Below are 15,822 nucleotides of genomic sequence, written 5' to 3' on the forward strand. Positions count from 1 at the left end.
TCAAGTCGCTGTAGTAGTTCAACTCAAGTAATAGCTTCCTCAGCCACTGATACCTATTTGGGCAAGCTCGAAGCGATCATTCACTCTCATTTGGATATCTCACGCAGGAAATTCATGCAATATTCGTGTTCAAATCATCGATGTAGCATTAAACAAGACGTATCCAACGTATATAAAGTACAGTGATGGGCGGGAAACGACGACAAAGACTCGACAACCTCATTAATACATGAGGCACCCTGCTCAACACATTTTGCACCAAGTGCTTTTGCGGGATAGATGGGTATGAAAGATAGGCAACTCCACTGATCTAATCAGCCTTGTAGTCGGGGCGCAATGAGCGGACAACCTTGCCTATATTATAGGCAAGGAAACAACGGTCATTACTGGTCCAACAAAGAAAAAGAAGGTTACATACCAGCTCTCCAGATTTCTTGGTCATCGATCTCCTTGAGCTCCTTAGCGAGGTCTACACGATACGTCGAACGACCATTGAATTCAAGAGATTTGCGGGTCTCCGTGCCATTTCTTACGCTCTGGTAGAGCTGCTCGAATACTGGTGCGTTGGCCTTCTCGAAGATGGGTGCCCAGTCGAGAGCACCACGACGAGCGGTGGTCGAACATGCGTTGTACATGTAGTCCATACTAGAATGATAATACTGTTTGACCCAGGCGAAAGACGCTTCCAAGAACAACTTACCCTTTCTGTCCGATCAGAGGATAGAGGGATTGAGTGGCTTCCTCAACAGTCTCGTTGAAGGCTTCCGACGGGGTGTGGCCATTGGCACGGAGAACCTTGTACTGAGCAAGGAAAAGACCCTCTGTATGCTGTTAGTTTTGCAGTGGAACAAACGGCGTTGACTTGAACTTACGGATGGCACCCATCAACTAGATAAATAAACAAAATGCACGCGTCAAAAAAACACTAGCGAATTGGATACAATAACGCTTTTACGTACGACACCACGTTCACCGAACAAGTCCGAGTAAACTTCCTTCTCGAAGGTAGTCTCGTACATGTATCCGGAACCGACGGCAACACCGATGGCGATGGCCTTCTCTTTCGCCTTACCAGTAACGTCTTGGAAGACCGCGACACTGGAGTTGATGCCGCGACCCTCCTTGAAGAGGGTTCGGACGGTACGGCCAGAACCCTTGGGAGCAACAAGGATGACATCGACATCAGTGGGAGGGATGACATGGGTGTCCTCCTTGTACACAACAGAGAAACCGTGCGAGAAGTACAAGGTCTTGCCCTTGGTAATGAGAGGAGCAATGGTAGGCCACGTTTGTGATTGAGCCGCGTCGGATAGGAGGTTCATAATGATGGTGCCGCGGTTGATGGCTTCTTCGATGGGGAAGAGGGTCTCTCCTGGCACCTAATAAGCGAATAAAAACGCGTCAGAATACACATTTTAAGGAAATGGTATGTACTAACCCAGCCGTCTTCTATGGCCTGTCTCCAACTCTCGCCATCCTTGCGAACACCGACGATGACGTTGACCCCATTGTCACGAGCATTCAATCCCTGACCGTGGCCCTGAGAACCATAACCGATGAGAGCGAGAGTGTCGTTCTTGAAATAGTCCTGGAGTTTAGCCAATGGCCAGTCGCTGCGCTCGTAGACAACTTCCTTTGTGCCAGCGAAGTCGAGGGTTTTGATTCCACGAACAGTCTTGTAGAAAGGTCAGCTTCAGGTCCCAAAACATGACAAGAATACCCACCTGGAAAGCTGGCTGCCTTGAGCTGTTTGCAACCGCAGAGCGTGCAAGGAGGGAGTACGAAGCGGCTTGGACAGGCTTCGTCGCTACCTTGGAGGCAGCACTGCGGGAAACAGCACGGAGAGCTTGGGCAGAACGAGATGCGATGGAGGCCATGGTAGTGGTTGAAGAGAAAAACGGAAAGGGCTGGCTTAAGAACCTTTGGCTTTTTTTTGGGGAGTGACCGAGTCACCCTCCGACAGTCGGCCGAATGCTGCCGTATAATTCCGAGCAGACCCTACCTTCTCGTTAAGACCCAAATCATCATTTCTGTAATCCATACCAGTAGTAGGATCAAGTCCGTAATAACGCTATCCGCCCGAAAACTTACAGTGCATCAATGAGCTCAAAGCATAACCCGTTGAGGAAAACGCAGAACGGGCATACTGTTTGCATCCTTACCCTCTCATAATGCACTGAACTCCTCGAATATTATAGCGATGATCGAGATGATATATTTCAACTCTTCTTTATTTCATTTCCAGCACAAGACACCTATTTCGAGTTGCTTGGCCATAGCAAAACACTCCTTCATCTTATGGTTGTTTGACGCTTGAAGACCAACCTCCCCTTAGTCTCAAAATAACTTGAACAGTATGTACTCTCTCATGGTCGGTAAGAAGACATAGCTACATGATCATGTTCTCACAGGTTTCGTTGTCTCTATATCTAGTGATCAGTTTTCAATGATCATCTAATGCATCGAGTGGCTAACTCACTGGAGATTGGTAGGCACATGACCAATCTAATCAACCTGTGTTCAGTAGCGGTTCAAGCAACACCCTCTAAGACACCAAAATTCTTCTTTCGCGCTGATTTGCTTAACGGTGTATGCCATGATATATCTGCGGCGAAGTACAGCTACTTATTGAAGATGGTCGTTAGGCATTGCCCCTATGCGTTTTCACACGTCGCTGCGTGTTTCTTTTCTTCATCAGTGTGGGTGGGCGGGGACCCCCCGTAGGTGATATAAACTAGGTGGAATCTGGACCCATAGTTCTTTACTCGGACTCGCCACAAGTGTCAAGCCTTTAAACGCCTGTGCTCATAATGTCGGATATCAACAATGAAGTGTCAGCCATTCCCCAGCCGTTTCCTAGTCTTAACAACTCGTTTGGTGCCTTGTACATCGGCCTTTTGTTCAGTGCTATGTGAGCGATAATATCATGACTTTCCTGCTCAGCGTTTATGCATGTATGCAACTGCAGCCTTTATGGTATCACAAATATACAGCTCGTAACATACCTTCAAACACAGTGGGAAAACGATCGGCTTGTTTATAGAATAATGGCATGTTCAATTCTTTGACCAGTACTGCAAGCTGACATAGACGGGCTTAAGGTTGTATGGCTTTGGTGGGGTTTCCTCCGAGTTGTGGAGTACTGAAATATTGCCGATGATGACGCCTTGTTTTACAGGTCGCTCGACACAATCCATATTGTTTGTGTCTCGCACATGTTATACTACCACCTCATAACAAACTTTGCAAATCCTCTCGCACTCTCGATAATAGTTTGGAGCTTCAAGGTAAATTCACCGTATCACAAATTTCCCTTCTCTACCATCCTCATTCATTTGATACAGATGCAATATATAATAACTGTTAGTAACATTTGTTTGTATTGTTCATATCCTCCTTACAACGCGACTGTATTACAGGTGGTTATCATATTTTTTGTTCACTGGTGTGTCTTCATAGAATACTTGAACAAGGCAAGGCAAGCACTGAGGGACACTAGTCTATATGCTCATCGTCTCTGGATTTGTAAATTTTGATTCATCAAATGGATTCCTTATTTCTGACTGATTACATTTATCAATAATAGTGGGGAAGGGACGGAACCATATTCTTTTTTTGGTGCAAGTATGTGCATATGTCCGGCTACTCGGTCCAATCTCACATATCATCGTTATGATAGGTTGTCGTCATAGTTCTTGGCTCAGGTATTGCTCACAATTTATTACTTCTACGGCACATGATTTGACACTGCTCTTGCTCTCTAGGATTGAGCACGTGTAAGTACATCTCAAGTAATCTCTATGACATTTTCCAGGCTAATAAGTGGTCGAAGTTCTATGTTATGTCATGTCAGTTCCTCACTTTTCTCCGAGTGAGGTTTCACCTCAGTAGTTTCTTCGTTGACCCAGATGTCAGTGTCGCCTGTACTCTGATTTGTGGATGGTGAGAGTAAGTGTCTCCCACTATCGAACTTTTTATGCTTCTGCTTAATTGCAAATGTTCCACAAATGTCCACCGGTTGTCTAAACCACTGCTCGTAATATGCATGCATCAATTTGATCAGTGGGAGCCGATATCTGCGCTTGCTTTGCTTGCCACAAACGACGTCTTTGTTGCGGCATCGATGTGGTATCTCCTAGTTTTATCGCGAACTGGATTTTTAAAGTAAGTTTATTATTTTCTTGCTCCATAATTTCTTACCCGATTAAACGCTCATACTGTGTTGGTTTAGAACGGACACAATAATAAAAAGATTAGTCATTTATGTGTGTGCTTCCGGGTCCTTGACAAGGTGAAACTCGTAGTTTCATAGTGATGTCCGTCATAATGATCTGATGATTAATACCTGAATTCTCAATTCTCAGCATCTTCTCTTTGGCTTCGATTATTACAGTATGCATAATTGTCTCTCAGTTCAATCATATTTGGTTATAACATTTAGAGCAGTGTGCGGTAATGCCGGATAACAGTATTAACTTAGCAGTTGGCCTTTTGCTCTCCAAGCGTACGTCGTTTCTTGCAACGGTTGAGCCCACTACTTACTGATATGATGACCATAGTTTACGTGAACTCGTTTATTGCCCTCCTCAATTCGCGAAGTCATGCAAAATGTTTTGGAGATGCCAATATGTCGACTCTTGGAGCTGTCCCACATCCAGTCAAGTGCCAAGACGATGAAGAGGATTAAACCTATCTGGGAGTACAACTCAAGGAAGATAGTCCTCACAAGCATTGTAAACTGATACATCGTGTCACAAAGACAATACTGGAAGCCTTATAAACTTGGATTCATCTGGGATTCCTACTGCAGCTTACAATGGCACTTTCCCTAACACGGGTATTGTCAGGCTCTAATCGCACATCTACCATTTTTTTTACTGCTGCTGCAGTACATTCCAATCTCTAGCTTTACATTGTTATGACTTCTCAACACTACAAATAGATACATTCCTTTCTTATTTCTTTCGCTCAAAAAACATAAGTAAATTATATTTATATGAAGGGCTTGGTTTCGTGATGTAAGGGATACAAGGCTAGTAGAAGATCATCTACTATTGTTCTTGGTGTTGAATTGTGTCGCTCTACTAATTTGTCCCGTGGTAAACATGTAACCTTGTCACTGCATGTATCACTCTCGAATATGCCTTTTGTTAGTTTCTTAATATCACATTCCAGAGCCTGAACTAACCGACGGAGAATATGAAGTGAAGCCTGAAGCCTCAGTGCTCAGCATCCACTTTTAACATTCAAATGAGGACCGTCTCCTCACCTAATGAATATGATTTAGAATTAGGAGCACGGCCAGCGTGTAGATGCCCAAACATCTGAAAACCTGGCGCCAACGACAGAAGTCATTGCGATCGGGTATCAAGTTGACTTCACTTTCAATAGGCCAATCAAGTTATTACTTTCACTCGACTGATTGATTACAGTGAAGAGTGCTATGCTATCGAGTACGCAGACAAAGTGCGGTAGATGCGGATGTGGCCACTCTATAGCACTTGCCTAAAATGGTAGTGAGACGCGAAATGGTCCGTGCACCCACCCTCAGGGTATATAAGCTGGGCGCGAACAAGATGAATCCTTACCACTCTGGCCTTTTGGCTTAGATCAAGTGTAGTATCTGTTCTTAATAGTTTAACCACTATTATGGAGGCACCGCCTCCATTCTTTGGTTATCTAATTTTTGCCGCCCTTGTCCTCTTGTGCTCTGCTTGCAACACGAGGGGCGTGATGACCTTGCTACTGCACTTTCCGGCTTGCGTCGTCGGGGGATCTCTTTTTGACCCTTATTCTCTTTGTTCTGCTTTCTAATGCTTGTCATTTGACATGTCATGGGGTCGGACAAATAGTCTAAGAGTTGTTATCTTACTTAATAGTAGTTTAATAAAGAATATATTTGTTCTATATTCTTTTGGTTTGCTGAGATGAATTCAATTACTATTGTTTATTTTTCTGAATTGTTTTGACTGTGTGAGTGGTGTGTTGAGCAGTTGTGGTAACGTTAGCAGAGAGGTATGTAGTCTAATGTAAATCTATGGTGCTGACATGAATAGAAACACATCCTAGGATGCGTTAGGACAGCCCTCAACTTGCTATGATGGCAAGCAAAGAGATTTGTGTTCAGATACAAGCTTGCGGTTGACATATATACTGCGAATATGAATGGAGTAACAGCATGATGATAGAGCATCAGGCCAACACCAGGACACCAGAATTACCACTCACAGACTCGGAAGTCCACGGTTCCATGGAGACGGTGAGTGTATGAGCGATTGACAATTTGACAGGTGACATGGCGGTTTGATATAACTTTGCACCTCGCCAGAAAGCGGGCAGGTTCAGGGGAGTCGACAAAGTTGTAAAAGAGGAGCCGAATAGGGTCACAGTTGATGAAAATACTGATTGGACGCAGATGAGTCCTTGGAAATCAAAGAATCACATTCATGACCAACTGTGTTTTCATGGAATGTCACGAATCACTCGCGCTACCACCACTTGGAGTTGCCGTCGCAAAGTCCAAATTTTGGCGTGATGTCGCGGCTCATCTCGATGGTACTCATTGGCAGGCTCGCTTCGATGCTATAGCTGGCCAACGTGCTGGGCGAGAATAACAATAAGAATCTCCGAACTATGTCGCCGACCGCAGTGCGATACAACACTTACCCAACTTGAGTTTAGGTCTTTCGCGTTCAAGTACCGTGACAGTGATGGACCGGGCCCATTTCTCCAAGGTGCATTCTCATAGGCTCAAATGACAAATGAGGCTTATCCAGTGCAAGACCGGTACGTCCTTGGCGAGATCTGTACAAGTGGATCCACGACTTCGAAGCCGATATAGAAAGATATTACGGTGGATGATTGGTTACGGTTCAACTTTCGAGCCCGGCCAATGTCCGGCATAATATTTTTCAAAATCCGATGTACCTTCAGCTATTATATTTGTATTTAGCAAAATTCGAGCAAGGCCTTTGATGGGCGATCAACGAAGATACATTTTAATTAATTTCTTTGATCCAGCGAGTGTGATTTGGGCAAAAGCCAGTGTGATGAGAGATCGAGCGAGCGTGCAATTCAATATGTCAACATAGGATTTCAAGCGTCCAAATACATCAAGAAATTACAAGTATTACACATATACTGACAACCCCTCTCCTCAAGGTAAGATCTCCACCTCACCCGCTTCGATTGTGTTCTGCATGGCTGTGATACCGGCGGAAATAGAAGGACAGCGAGTAAAAACGGCGCGGCTGACAGCGATAACGAGAGGAGAGGTAGACTGCCTGAGAAAATAGAGATGAGACAGTTTCGAAGTCGACGAGTCAAAGGTCACTTACCACGCAGCAAAGATACCAATTCTACGTCCTCTGGTGACCAAATAGAAGGGACCAGCTGTCCCAGCATCAGGAACCTCATAAACCTGGCCGAGGTATGTGCGAGTGATAGCCTGTGAGGCATTTGGCACATTACCTCCAGGTGGAGCGGCAGGGGTAGCGAGCGAGCCAAGTGCTGTGGTGAAAAGAGGAGAGCTGGTGGTGATCGGAGAAACTGTCGCATAAGCACTGGCACCCAAAGCAGGAGTAAGCGGAGAAGAGGCGGCACCCAAAGCAGGAGTGCGTGAAGAAGCAGCAGCTGAAGGACCAGATACCACAGTAGAGCTGGCGGCAAGCGACCCTTGAACTATTGAGGAAGATGGGGAAGAGCTGGTGTATATGGGACTTGATGGAGTTGAAGGGCGGGCACTGCCAAGAACAGCGGACATCATGAGCATAGCGTTGCTCCTACTCAAGGTTACGGATGAGAGGAGAGAAAGGAGGATGTCTGGAGGTACACGTAAGTTAGTGCAATAATCAGAAACATGAGAAGGCCTTACTCATAGTTTCTTCCTCGTCGCTGAGGCAATCTTCACTCACGGAGCGTTCAGGCTGCTTGGAAGAGTTTGAACGACCAGGGGGAGGAGATTGAGTCATTGCAATTTGGAAGGAGGAGGTAAGTATGTCTGGATGATAATTGTGAACTCACCCGTACCTTTTATAGCTGTTTGCTTGAGGCAGCATAGACTTACAGCCCATAGTTGACAATTATTGAGATCTACAAACACGGCAGTCTGACAGAGTTGCAGAATTTTCATGCGTGAGAACAATAGCTAAGGTCCAACAAATCAACATCACGTGTGTACTTCACGATCTCGGAATAATCAGCTGTTCAGACAGCACTGTAAATCTTTTCATGCAATTCTGGCGACACATTCTTGAAGAGCTTCGCGTCAACCACATGCTCACGCCAATACAGTAATGCACAGTCAGTTCCAGCTCTTTCTTGTGGTCATATGTCTCATATTAGCCCGCACTAACCAAATGATTCAACGCAAAGCCAAAACAATGGTCTCCGCCGACGCACAATGGAATCCCATTGTACTCACATGCTTGGAGGATCAAGGAGATCTCAAAGAGACTGGAAGGTACAATTCCCATATTAAATTACAAATAAACTCGGTGTGAGTTGCTCCTTACAGCATCTGCACAGTTGTGCATTCCAGAACTCAAGTTCTCGGGCCCAAAGCATGATTCCATAGAAACATTCATTGTTGTATTTAGCTATTCTATGTACAATACAATGATTTGATATCCAAAGTGCATTTCAAGAAAACAAGAAAGACCAGAACACATACTAAAAGGCCTAAGCTAATCCGAGTCGTCTGTCCACTCATACTCAAAATCTGTATCAGCTTCGTCAGATGAGTAGCCCCCGGTGTTCTGTGGTGCATCTCCTACAACGCGCCTCCGTTGCCGGTGGGGTGGAAGCTCCATGACTGGCATGAATTCGGACTCATCCTCCTCATTAGAGTTCACTGAAAGGGCCATCACAGTACGCAACTCCATGTTGTTTGGCTGATCTCGGAACTGCTGGAGTAAGTGTAAATAGATGTCCCATATGTTTTCTCGGCCAACTTGAGGGTAGTTGGCAGCATCCCAGAATGTGCGTGCCTGTAACGAAAAGGCCGGCGGGACCAGATGAAAAACAGGGTGATCGGGTGGTGCATACTTGTCTCGCACTTCTGTTAGATACGGCGGATGCACCTTAACCTGTAGATGTATGTATTATAAGTATATGACAAAGTGGAAATGATACTATGAACTTACAGCAAAATTGCGTGACTCAAAAAGCTCCGGGTTCTTGAAGATATCTACAGGGCGTCCATGAGGTAGTAACTTGTGTGAGTTTCGTCGGGGCTTTGAACCGTTGAACCTCTCAATGAAGCAGTTGAGTTCTTGCTGTATCCAGGGGATAAATACATAGTGGAAGACTAGTCTACAGGTTTGTGTCAGTTGTGGCCGCTTTGCTTAGGTAAATGGATATACGCAACCGTTGAAGAGCATCGTCAGCATCATAAAGGCCCTCGTTGACCCCCCAGTCAAGGAGAGCCTCAAATCCCGGCGCCCAACGTCTTCGAAATTGGCCCCAAAAGATCTCAGGCTTAATGTTCCGGTGAGATCCTTTGAACGTATGTTGCAGGGTCTTGTCTAAAGCCGGGTCTTGCATATGACGAAGTAATGTATGGCCGTTTGCGATACCATTGTTTTCAGTGCCGGGGTCACTTTGTGTGATTAGAGGCATCCCTAGTATAAGTCAGCAATTGGCAGCCAAGCAGTTGAAACACCGGAGAAAGAGACTCACCACCCAATCTCTCCACGACATCACAATACCATCCACATATCAGACGCGGATTATGGTTAGTCCACCAGACTTTGAGCCAGAGTACATAGCCGGAGAAGGGCTCGAGTCCAACGTGAAAAAAAAGCTGAAAGCGTCTCCACTTATCATGCTGGTCAAAACACCACAGTTCATTGACACCTGCTGTCCAGAAATAACTACGCTTCAGCCGGCGTTTTCGACGTCCTTTTACTTCGTCTGGATGGTGTAGATTCATGTAGTCTAGTATTACCTGCCTAGTATACTAACGTCCTTGTGACTGCCACTGTGTGAAAAGTGAAACAACTTACCGAGGCACCATCACCCTTTCCTCTTGTCGCAAAGTCACTCTCATATCGTGTGACCCCTGGTGAGGGAACCGCTCACGAACACGTTCAATGGTAGGCCCCACACTATCAACTGAGTGTGCCTGGCCCCGAGCACTCTTCAAGCCCCAAACCATCCGTTTTTTCTTCAGTAAAGCGAGACTATAGTTAATCAAATGTGTCAGTGTATTGTAGTATTACAGCTAGAAGGCTTACGAAAATGAGTAGCGGTCCGTGTCATAGTAGTCCTTGAGTTTAGTGACAATTTCTGGATTTGTGTATCCATCTGCGACGAATTGTTCCACCAATGGTCGGATTAAAATGTCTGGAGCTGTGAGAAAAGGACAGAAAGTGAGCATTACACCCTTGGAGTGTCGTTTATGCAAGCCTACCAGGGGATACCTTATACCCATTGGTACCTTGAGGGTTAGGCATGGCCTGCAGGGCGTTGACAGTCCTGGATAGCGTTAGCACTTGGCTGATGCACGTGGGGCACTGCAATTTGAACACTCACCTATAGGATGCACAGTCCAATAGTACACTTCCTATTTGATCCACAGCCTGTTCAGTGTAAGCAGTGGAGTCAGTTCTTCAAGTGATCCTATGGGCAGAAAGGATATGGAAGATCCGCTCAATAGACACTTGGATACGCACTTCAGACAAAACCGTAAGGCTAATCAGATCGTGTTTGCACGCAATTCATTTAACCGGTGCCTGCCTCTTCCTCATTTGTTTTCACTGACATTATCTCCGCAAAGATCTCCCATCTCCTCATGTCAATTTGCAATCACCAGCTTTGACATATCCATATTGATCCTTGTCCGCGTGTTGTTCGAGGATGGCCCATTGGTGAGTCGCCAGCCACTCAGATTGGCAAAGTCCTCATTGTTATCTTTGTGCCGAGGAGTTCTCAAATTTGACTCGACTCGACCCAAATCCATTCGGACTACAACTCATCTTCAAGGATCCATATAAACTACACCAGGAATGGGGGGAGAACAGTAAGTAAATTAGCCGCCATGGACTTCACACCCACTATCGAAGGCCCACCAACTAAAAGTTGTCATCGTTGTCGTACAGAATTTGATAAGTCTGTCCGGTTCTTGTATATCAAGGGTAGGGATGGGACCGGTCGCCACTGCTGTTCAGATTGCGTCGAGCATTATCAGCGCAAGCGTGCGGAAACTGGAGAACGTCATGGTCATAGTACCAGTGCAATATCTGGTGAAATTGTCGGTATGTCTGATTGTCTTCTGTAATTCAATGTATATGTTAAGGATCAAATCTAGATTTCACGAAAGTGGCTTCCCGGGCACATGGTGTTGATGCCGACTCGCGCCAGGCTCTTGTCAAGGCTTCTTCGGCCGCACAACGTGGCGGTGAGTAAAATTTCCAGCTCACCTGTGCGTGTTCAAGTTACTTACCAAACACACATTATGAAATCCCAGAACAGTCATTCCCTAGGCAGCATATTGGGGTGGGACATGCTACATCTAGCGTTATGCCTCCCCCTCTTATCCCCTCGTCTGCTAGTGTCAGTGCTGATAGCGTCTCCCAAGCCATAGGATATACTCAGAACCATGCATTCCACGCCCACCACCGCACGAAAATGCTAGCATCAACAGTAGCTCCTCAACGTCAAGTCACAATCCGGATAGCTCTCCATCATGTGAAGGACGAAGGAAAATCTGGAACAGAGCTGGTTGGGGTGAGTCTTTGGGTACTTCAATATTTCAAGGATACTCACATGTACTATTATTTGAGAATATTGAACGAGACATTACAGTACCGCTCTCTATTAAATGTGGCCAACTACGCAACATAGTGATTGAACACCTGAAGCGTTTGTGGGTGGTCTGGTCTTGTGACCATCAGCTGGCACTCGAGTCTTTACAGATGCTGAAGGCTCCATTACTCCTCATTTACGACCCCGAAGAGCCTCATCAATACTCTGAGCGGCTGGTCCTTCACGATTTTTTCTTCCGCACATCAGCAAAGGACAACATGCCCAAGTTTTCACCAAACGTGAAAGTTCCCATCATTCTCTTGATGTCAAAGGAGGAATTTGAAGATGTCTTGCTATGGAAGGAAGAAGATAGGCATGCCAAAGCACGCTCACGCAATGAAGAGGTTCAGAGCCCCGGAATATCGTCAGACGATGATGATATTGGTGGTCCGATGGACAAGGTTATACATTTTACTTACTTTTACTGCGCTATACTTACAGCAACTGGCCTTACTAGATATTCCTTGCAGCAACACGTGGTGGGAAACGAGCTAGAAAGACTCGTGTGCGAAAGGCGCCAGGCCAATCTTCCATCCCCGCACGTGAGTCGGTATCTGTGCGTTCAAAAGCACCAGTGTCAGAGGAGGTATGCCAATGGCCCTCACATTATTGGAGACGATACTTACCACATGTAGGGTGAATATGACAGTCGTAGTAACAATACACGCAGCACAGCATCAATGTCAAGCCTATTCCACAGCAAACACTCCATCAAGACGTCTGAACTACGCCCCCTCACTCCCTCAAGCTCTAGCAGCCAATCACTGCCCTCAAGACTTTTCTCCAAGGCTGCTACTAATCCCAATATCCCGCCATTCAGCATGCCTGACAAGGCAGTTCTTGAGCGTGTCATGAAGGCACAAGGAGATGTTCGACGCCTAGCAAAGCCGATATGTAAGTCAACCTATATTTCTATCTAAAACATCTATTAACGTGCTAGTGAAGTAAATACGGACATAGGAATCTATGTCCTGTTCCTCGTCCCTTCGATCCCATTCACTGAGCTTCTAAAGAAGCGGGTCCCTTTCGATGTCATGAGCAAGGTCAATCGCCCTCTAGTCACTTTAACAGTTGACTGCAGCTCAAAAGCAATGCTGGGGCCAGCCGGTAGCTTCAAGACATGCCACCCAGCGTCATATGATCTAACTGAAGCTCTGCCAGCAGAGGAAAATATTCTACAGGTAGAGGCTATAGTAGCAAAACGTTGCTTTTACAGAGAAACAGTACAGGGAGCCGAAAAGAGTGGTACACCATCAAGTCCTTCAGGCGGGCGCAAACGACTGGCCATCAAGGATGAGCTAATGAAGATGCTCGACGAGGCTAACTGCCTTTACTGGGCAACAAGCCTGTTGGCTTTAGTTTATAACTTCGTCGACGACAAGCTTATTCGAAGGCCCCTTGACTGTCCTCCCCCGGCAATCCCCCGACTTCGAGTCGTCCACGCCGCTTTGGCCATCCCCCAAGACAGCAGAGAGTTGCGTAATGCCGTTTATCTTCTCGAGGAGAAGATAAACGGTAACTTCGTGAAGTATATCAATAACAATAGTGCAGCTCCTCGGCACAAACTTGCTCCGCCTGAACTGGAGATTGCAACCTTCCTATGCTTCGCACAACACACTCAATATCATTTCTCGCAAGGCCTTGTGTTCATCTCAGATTTTCAAGGTAAGTTAATATAAGCTAGTCTCTTTTGCTTTCCTTTTCGTACTTACATTTGACTTGTCAGGGTCCGGTGGAATATTGACTGACTGCCAGGTTATCACTACCAAGTAAGGCTCTATTACCTCCATGTGGTTGGTTCTCATCCTTTCCCAGAGACTTTGCCGATAATTTTGGCGAAGGAAACTGGACGGCGACGTTAGACAACTTCCCCTTGTTGCACAAATGCAACCAGTATTGTGTATATTTCGGACTCCCTTCCTTGCAGACAGCAGTATGTTTTCTTTTTCTGATGGATCCTTTCTACTACATCTCATGTCACCTCTTTTTTCACAGAGTTCGGCTACAAAGATGAGAACATCACAAGAGATTGACATCATGTCCAGTCGTGTTCGTGGCTGAGAGGGATTTTTTTTTACATGACATGTACTTACTGTATCGCTTGAAATCCTATGTTGACATGTTGAATTGCACGCTCGCTCGATCTCTCATCACACTGGCTTTTGCCCAAATCACACTCGCTGGATCAAAGAAATTAATTAAAATGTATTTTCGTTGATCGCCCATCAAAGGCCTTGCTCGAATTTTGCTAAATACAAATATAATAGCTGAAGGTACATCGGATTTTGAAAAATATTATGCCGGACATTGGCCGGGCTCGAAAGTTGAGCCGTAACCAATCATCCACCGTAAGATATACCCCTTCCTTGATATTGACGCTACCGAGATGATGTACCTTCAGCGCATATAATAGCAGCATCCTTTTGTTCGGTGGTTAACTCAGACGCAATATTTTGTCCTCCCCTCCCCCTTGAATGGCAGCCATTATCTATCTCACCGTTTACTTCCTTCTCTCTATCTCCGCACTAGAGTTTATCAGGCGTTTGGCAAAAAAATCATTCCACAGTCACAAGCCACTACTGCCGCCCGGTCCTTCGCCTCTCCATATAGTGGGAAATGTGCTTCAGATCGACACTCAAGAGCCCTGGATCACTTACACGAACTGGGGAAAGACATATGGTATTTCTTGCCCCTCTTCGTACCTATGCATGCCTAAAGTATCTTCTTCGATGATGGCTGAAAGGTGATATCGTCTACTCCCGTTTTCTCAACCAGGACGTTATTATTATCAATTCAGAGAGAGTGGCCAAAGATCTTTTGGACCTTCGCTCGAAGAATTACTCTGACAAGCCGGTCGTGGCTTCTCTTGAGATGTGAGTGCACCATACGTCTAAAGCTCCTACAATATTCCATCGTAGCGATATTTGACAGATTTGGATGGTCGTGGAACACGATTGCACTCAACTATGGCGACACTTGGCGACAGCATAGGCGGGTGTACCACCAGGCTTTTCGAGCAGAAGCAGCGTCCAAGTACCGTCCTCTTCAAATGCGCAAAGTGCACCAGTTATTGATCAACTTGCTCGAGGCACCCGATGCATTTGCCACTCACTTCAGCACGTATGTCTCCTGGATGAAATACCTCGTCAAGGCTCCCCGTGCATACTTACTTCCACAGACTGTCTGCATCGATTATCATGGCCGTCACGTACGGCTACCATCCATTGCCCCGTAACGACCCTCTTGTGACACTTTGCGATACCGCAGTCGCACTAGGTAACGAGATACTGACACCCGAGAAGAGCATCATACTTGGCGCTTTTCCATTCTGTAAGGGTTTTTTTCACCCAAGCATCATAGCTATCCATCGCTGTCGTTTATACACTTATATCCCATACAGTGCAGCGTATTCCTGCATGGTTTCCTGGGAGCATCAAGCCAAGGATCCTAAGGTGCCGCAGGCTGACTTCAAAGATGGTCGAAACGACATTCCAGTACGCCAAAAACAACATAGTAAGTTTAATCATGATCCTTCTTGACGGTTTCTCGGTATTGAGTCTAGCATAGGCCTCTAACACAGCAGTTAAATGCATGGTCTCTGATGTACTCGGCCGCGGAAAAGGCGACGATCCTCAGCTCGAGCAGGTTCTTAAAAATGCTTCCGCCACTGCATACGGAGGTGAGGCGCCAAATGAACGATCATCCTTTAGTGCTGTTTTAATTGATATATGCCAATATCCCTCACCTCGTACAGCTGGATCAGACACTGTAAGATATGCAGTCTTCGACTGTGGCATCTCGATTGAGATTATCGCCTAGACCTCATCATCGTTGCTCATATTCGTACTTGCTATGGTACTTTACCCGCACGTTCAGGAGCGAGCTCAAGCAGAGATTGACGCTGTCGTAGGCCGCGATAGGCTTCCTCGATTTGATGATAGGCCTTCATTGCCATACATTGAAGCAATCCTTCGCGAGACCCTTAGATGGCACCCTGTCACACCATTGGGTAAGTGC

At 45.9% G+C, this 15,822-nt stretch overlaps 7 protein-coding genes across 7 annotated transcripts; 4 read left to right on the top strand and 3 right to left on the bottom strand.

The window, feature by feature from the left end:
* Positions 1 to 114: 114 nt before the first annotated feature.
* SERLADRAFT_415665 (uncharacterized protein) lies at positions 115 to 1,877 on the bottom strand (the record flags this gene model as incomplete). Its single annotated transcript, XM_007318584.1, has 7 exons — positions 115 to 354; positions 419 to 645; positions 701 to 821; positions 873 to 888; positions 960 to 1,379; positions 1,439 to 1,675; positions 1,725 to 1,877. 7 exons carry the CDS (start codon positions 1,875 to 1,877, stop codon positions 311 to 313), a joined length of 1,218 nt encoding a protein of 405 aa, XP_007318646.1.
* An 803-nt stretch (positions 1,878 to 2,680) lies between these two features.
* Positions 2,681 to 4,964, top strand: SERLADRAFT_468227 (uncharacterized protein; the record flags this gene model as incomplete). The annotated part of the gene is made up of 14 exons (XM_007318585.1): positions 2,681 to 2,911; positions 2,969 to 3,287; positions 3,345 to 3,362; positions 3,420 to 3,525; positions 3,587 to 3,624; positions 3,680 to 3,704; positions 3,765 to 3,776; positions 3,833 to 3,848; positions 3,909 to 3,948; positions 4,064 to 4,164; positions 4,232 to 4,291; positions 4,365 to 4,392; positions 4,447 to 4,504; positions 4,560 to 4,964. 13 exons carry the CDS (start codon positions 3,216 to 3,218, stop codon positions 4,685 to 4,687), a joined length of 702 nt encoding a protein of 233 aa, XP_007318647.1.
* Positions 4,965 to 7,156: 2,192 nt separating this feature from the next.
* On the bottom strand, positions 7,157 to 8,065 carry SERLADRAFT_415667 (uncharacterized protein; the record flags this gene model as incomplete). Its single annotated transcript, XM_007318586.1, has 4 exons — positions 7,157 to 7,283; positions 7,338 to 7,821; positions 7,874 to 7,928; positions 8,029 to 8,065. The coding sequence occupies 3 exons, from the start codon at positions 7,875 to 7,877 to the stop codon at positions 7,157 to 7,159; spliced, it is 615 nt and encodes a 204-aa protein (XP_007318648.1).
* A 619-nt stretch (positions 8,066 to 8,684) lies between these two features.
* Positions 8,685 to 10,454, bottom strand: SERLADRAFT_408531 (uncharacterized protein; the record flags this gene model as incomplete). The annotated part of the gene is made up of 7 exons (XM_007318587.1): positions 8,685 to 9,086; positions 9,144 to 9,312; positions 9,368 to 9,620; positions 9,679 to 9,950; positions 10,005 to 10,181; positions 10,236 to 10,350; positions 10,412 to 10,454. 7 exons carry the CDS (start codon positions 10,452 to 10,454, stop codon positions 8,685 to 8,687), a joined length of 1,431 nt encoding a protein of 476 aa, XP_007318649.1.
* Positions 10,455 to 12,839: 2,385 nt separating this feature from the next.
* Positions 12,840 to 13,936, top strand: SERLADRAFT_449396 (uncharacterized protein; the record flags this gene model as incomplete). The annotated part of the gene is made up of 4 exons (XM_007318588.1): positions 12,840 to 13,470; positions 13,532 to 13,574; positions 13,621 to 13,738; positions 13,801 to 13,936. The coding sequence occupies 4 exons, from the start codon at positions 12,840 to 12,842 to the stop codon at positions 13,864 to 13,866; spliced, it is 858 nt and encodes a 285-aa protein (XP_007318650.1).
* A 243-nt stretch (positions 13,937 to 14,179) lies between these two features.
* Positions 14,180 to 15,070, top strand: SERLADRAFT_390194 (uncharacterized protein; the record flags this gene model as incomplete). The annotated part of the gene is made up of 2 exons (XM_007318589.1): positions 14,180 to 14,484; positions 14,549 to 15,070. The coding sequence occupies 2 exons, from the start codon at positions 14,280 to 14,282 to the stop codon at positions 14,680 to 14,682; spliced, it is 339 nt and encodes a 112-aa protein (XP_007318651.1).
* Positions 15,071 to 15,221: 151 nt separating this feature from the next.
* Positions 15,222 to 15,624, top strand: SERLADRAFT_390193 (uncharacterized protein; the record flags this gene model as incomplete). The annotated part of the gene is made up of 3 exons (XM_007318590.1): positions 15,222 to 15,299; positions 15,373 to 15,484; positions 15,560 to 15,624. 3 exons carry the CDS (start codon positions 15,222 to 15,224, stop codon positions 15,622 to 15,624), a joined length of 255 nt encoding a protein of 84 aa, XP_007318652.1.
* Positions 15,625 to 15,822: the final 198 nt, after the last annotated feature.

Source organism: Serpula lacrymans (genome assembly GCF_000218685.1).
Source record: "Serpula lacrymans var. lacrymans S7.9 unplaced genomic scaffold SERLAscaffold_7, whole genome shotgun sequence".
In the NCBI taxonomy this organism is placed as follows: Eukaryota; Fungi; Basidiomycota; class Agaricomycetes; order Boletales; family Serpulaceae; genus Serpula; species Serpula lacrymans.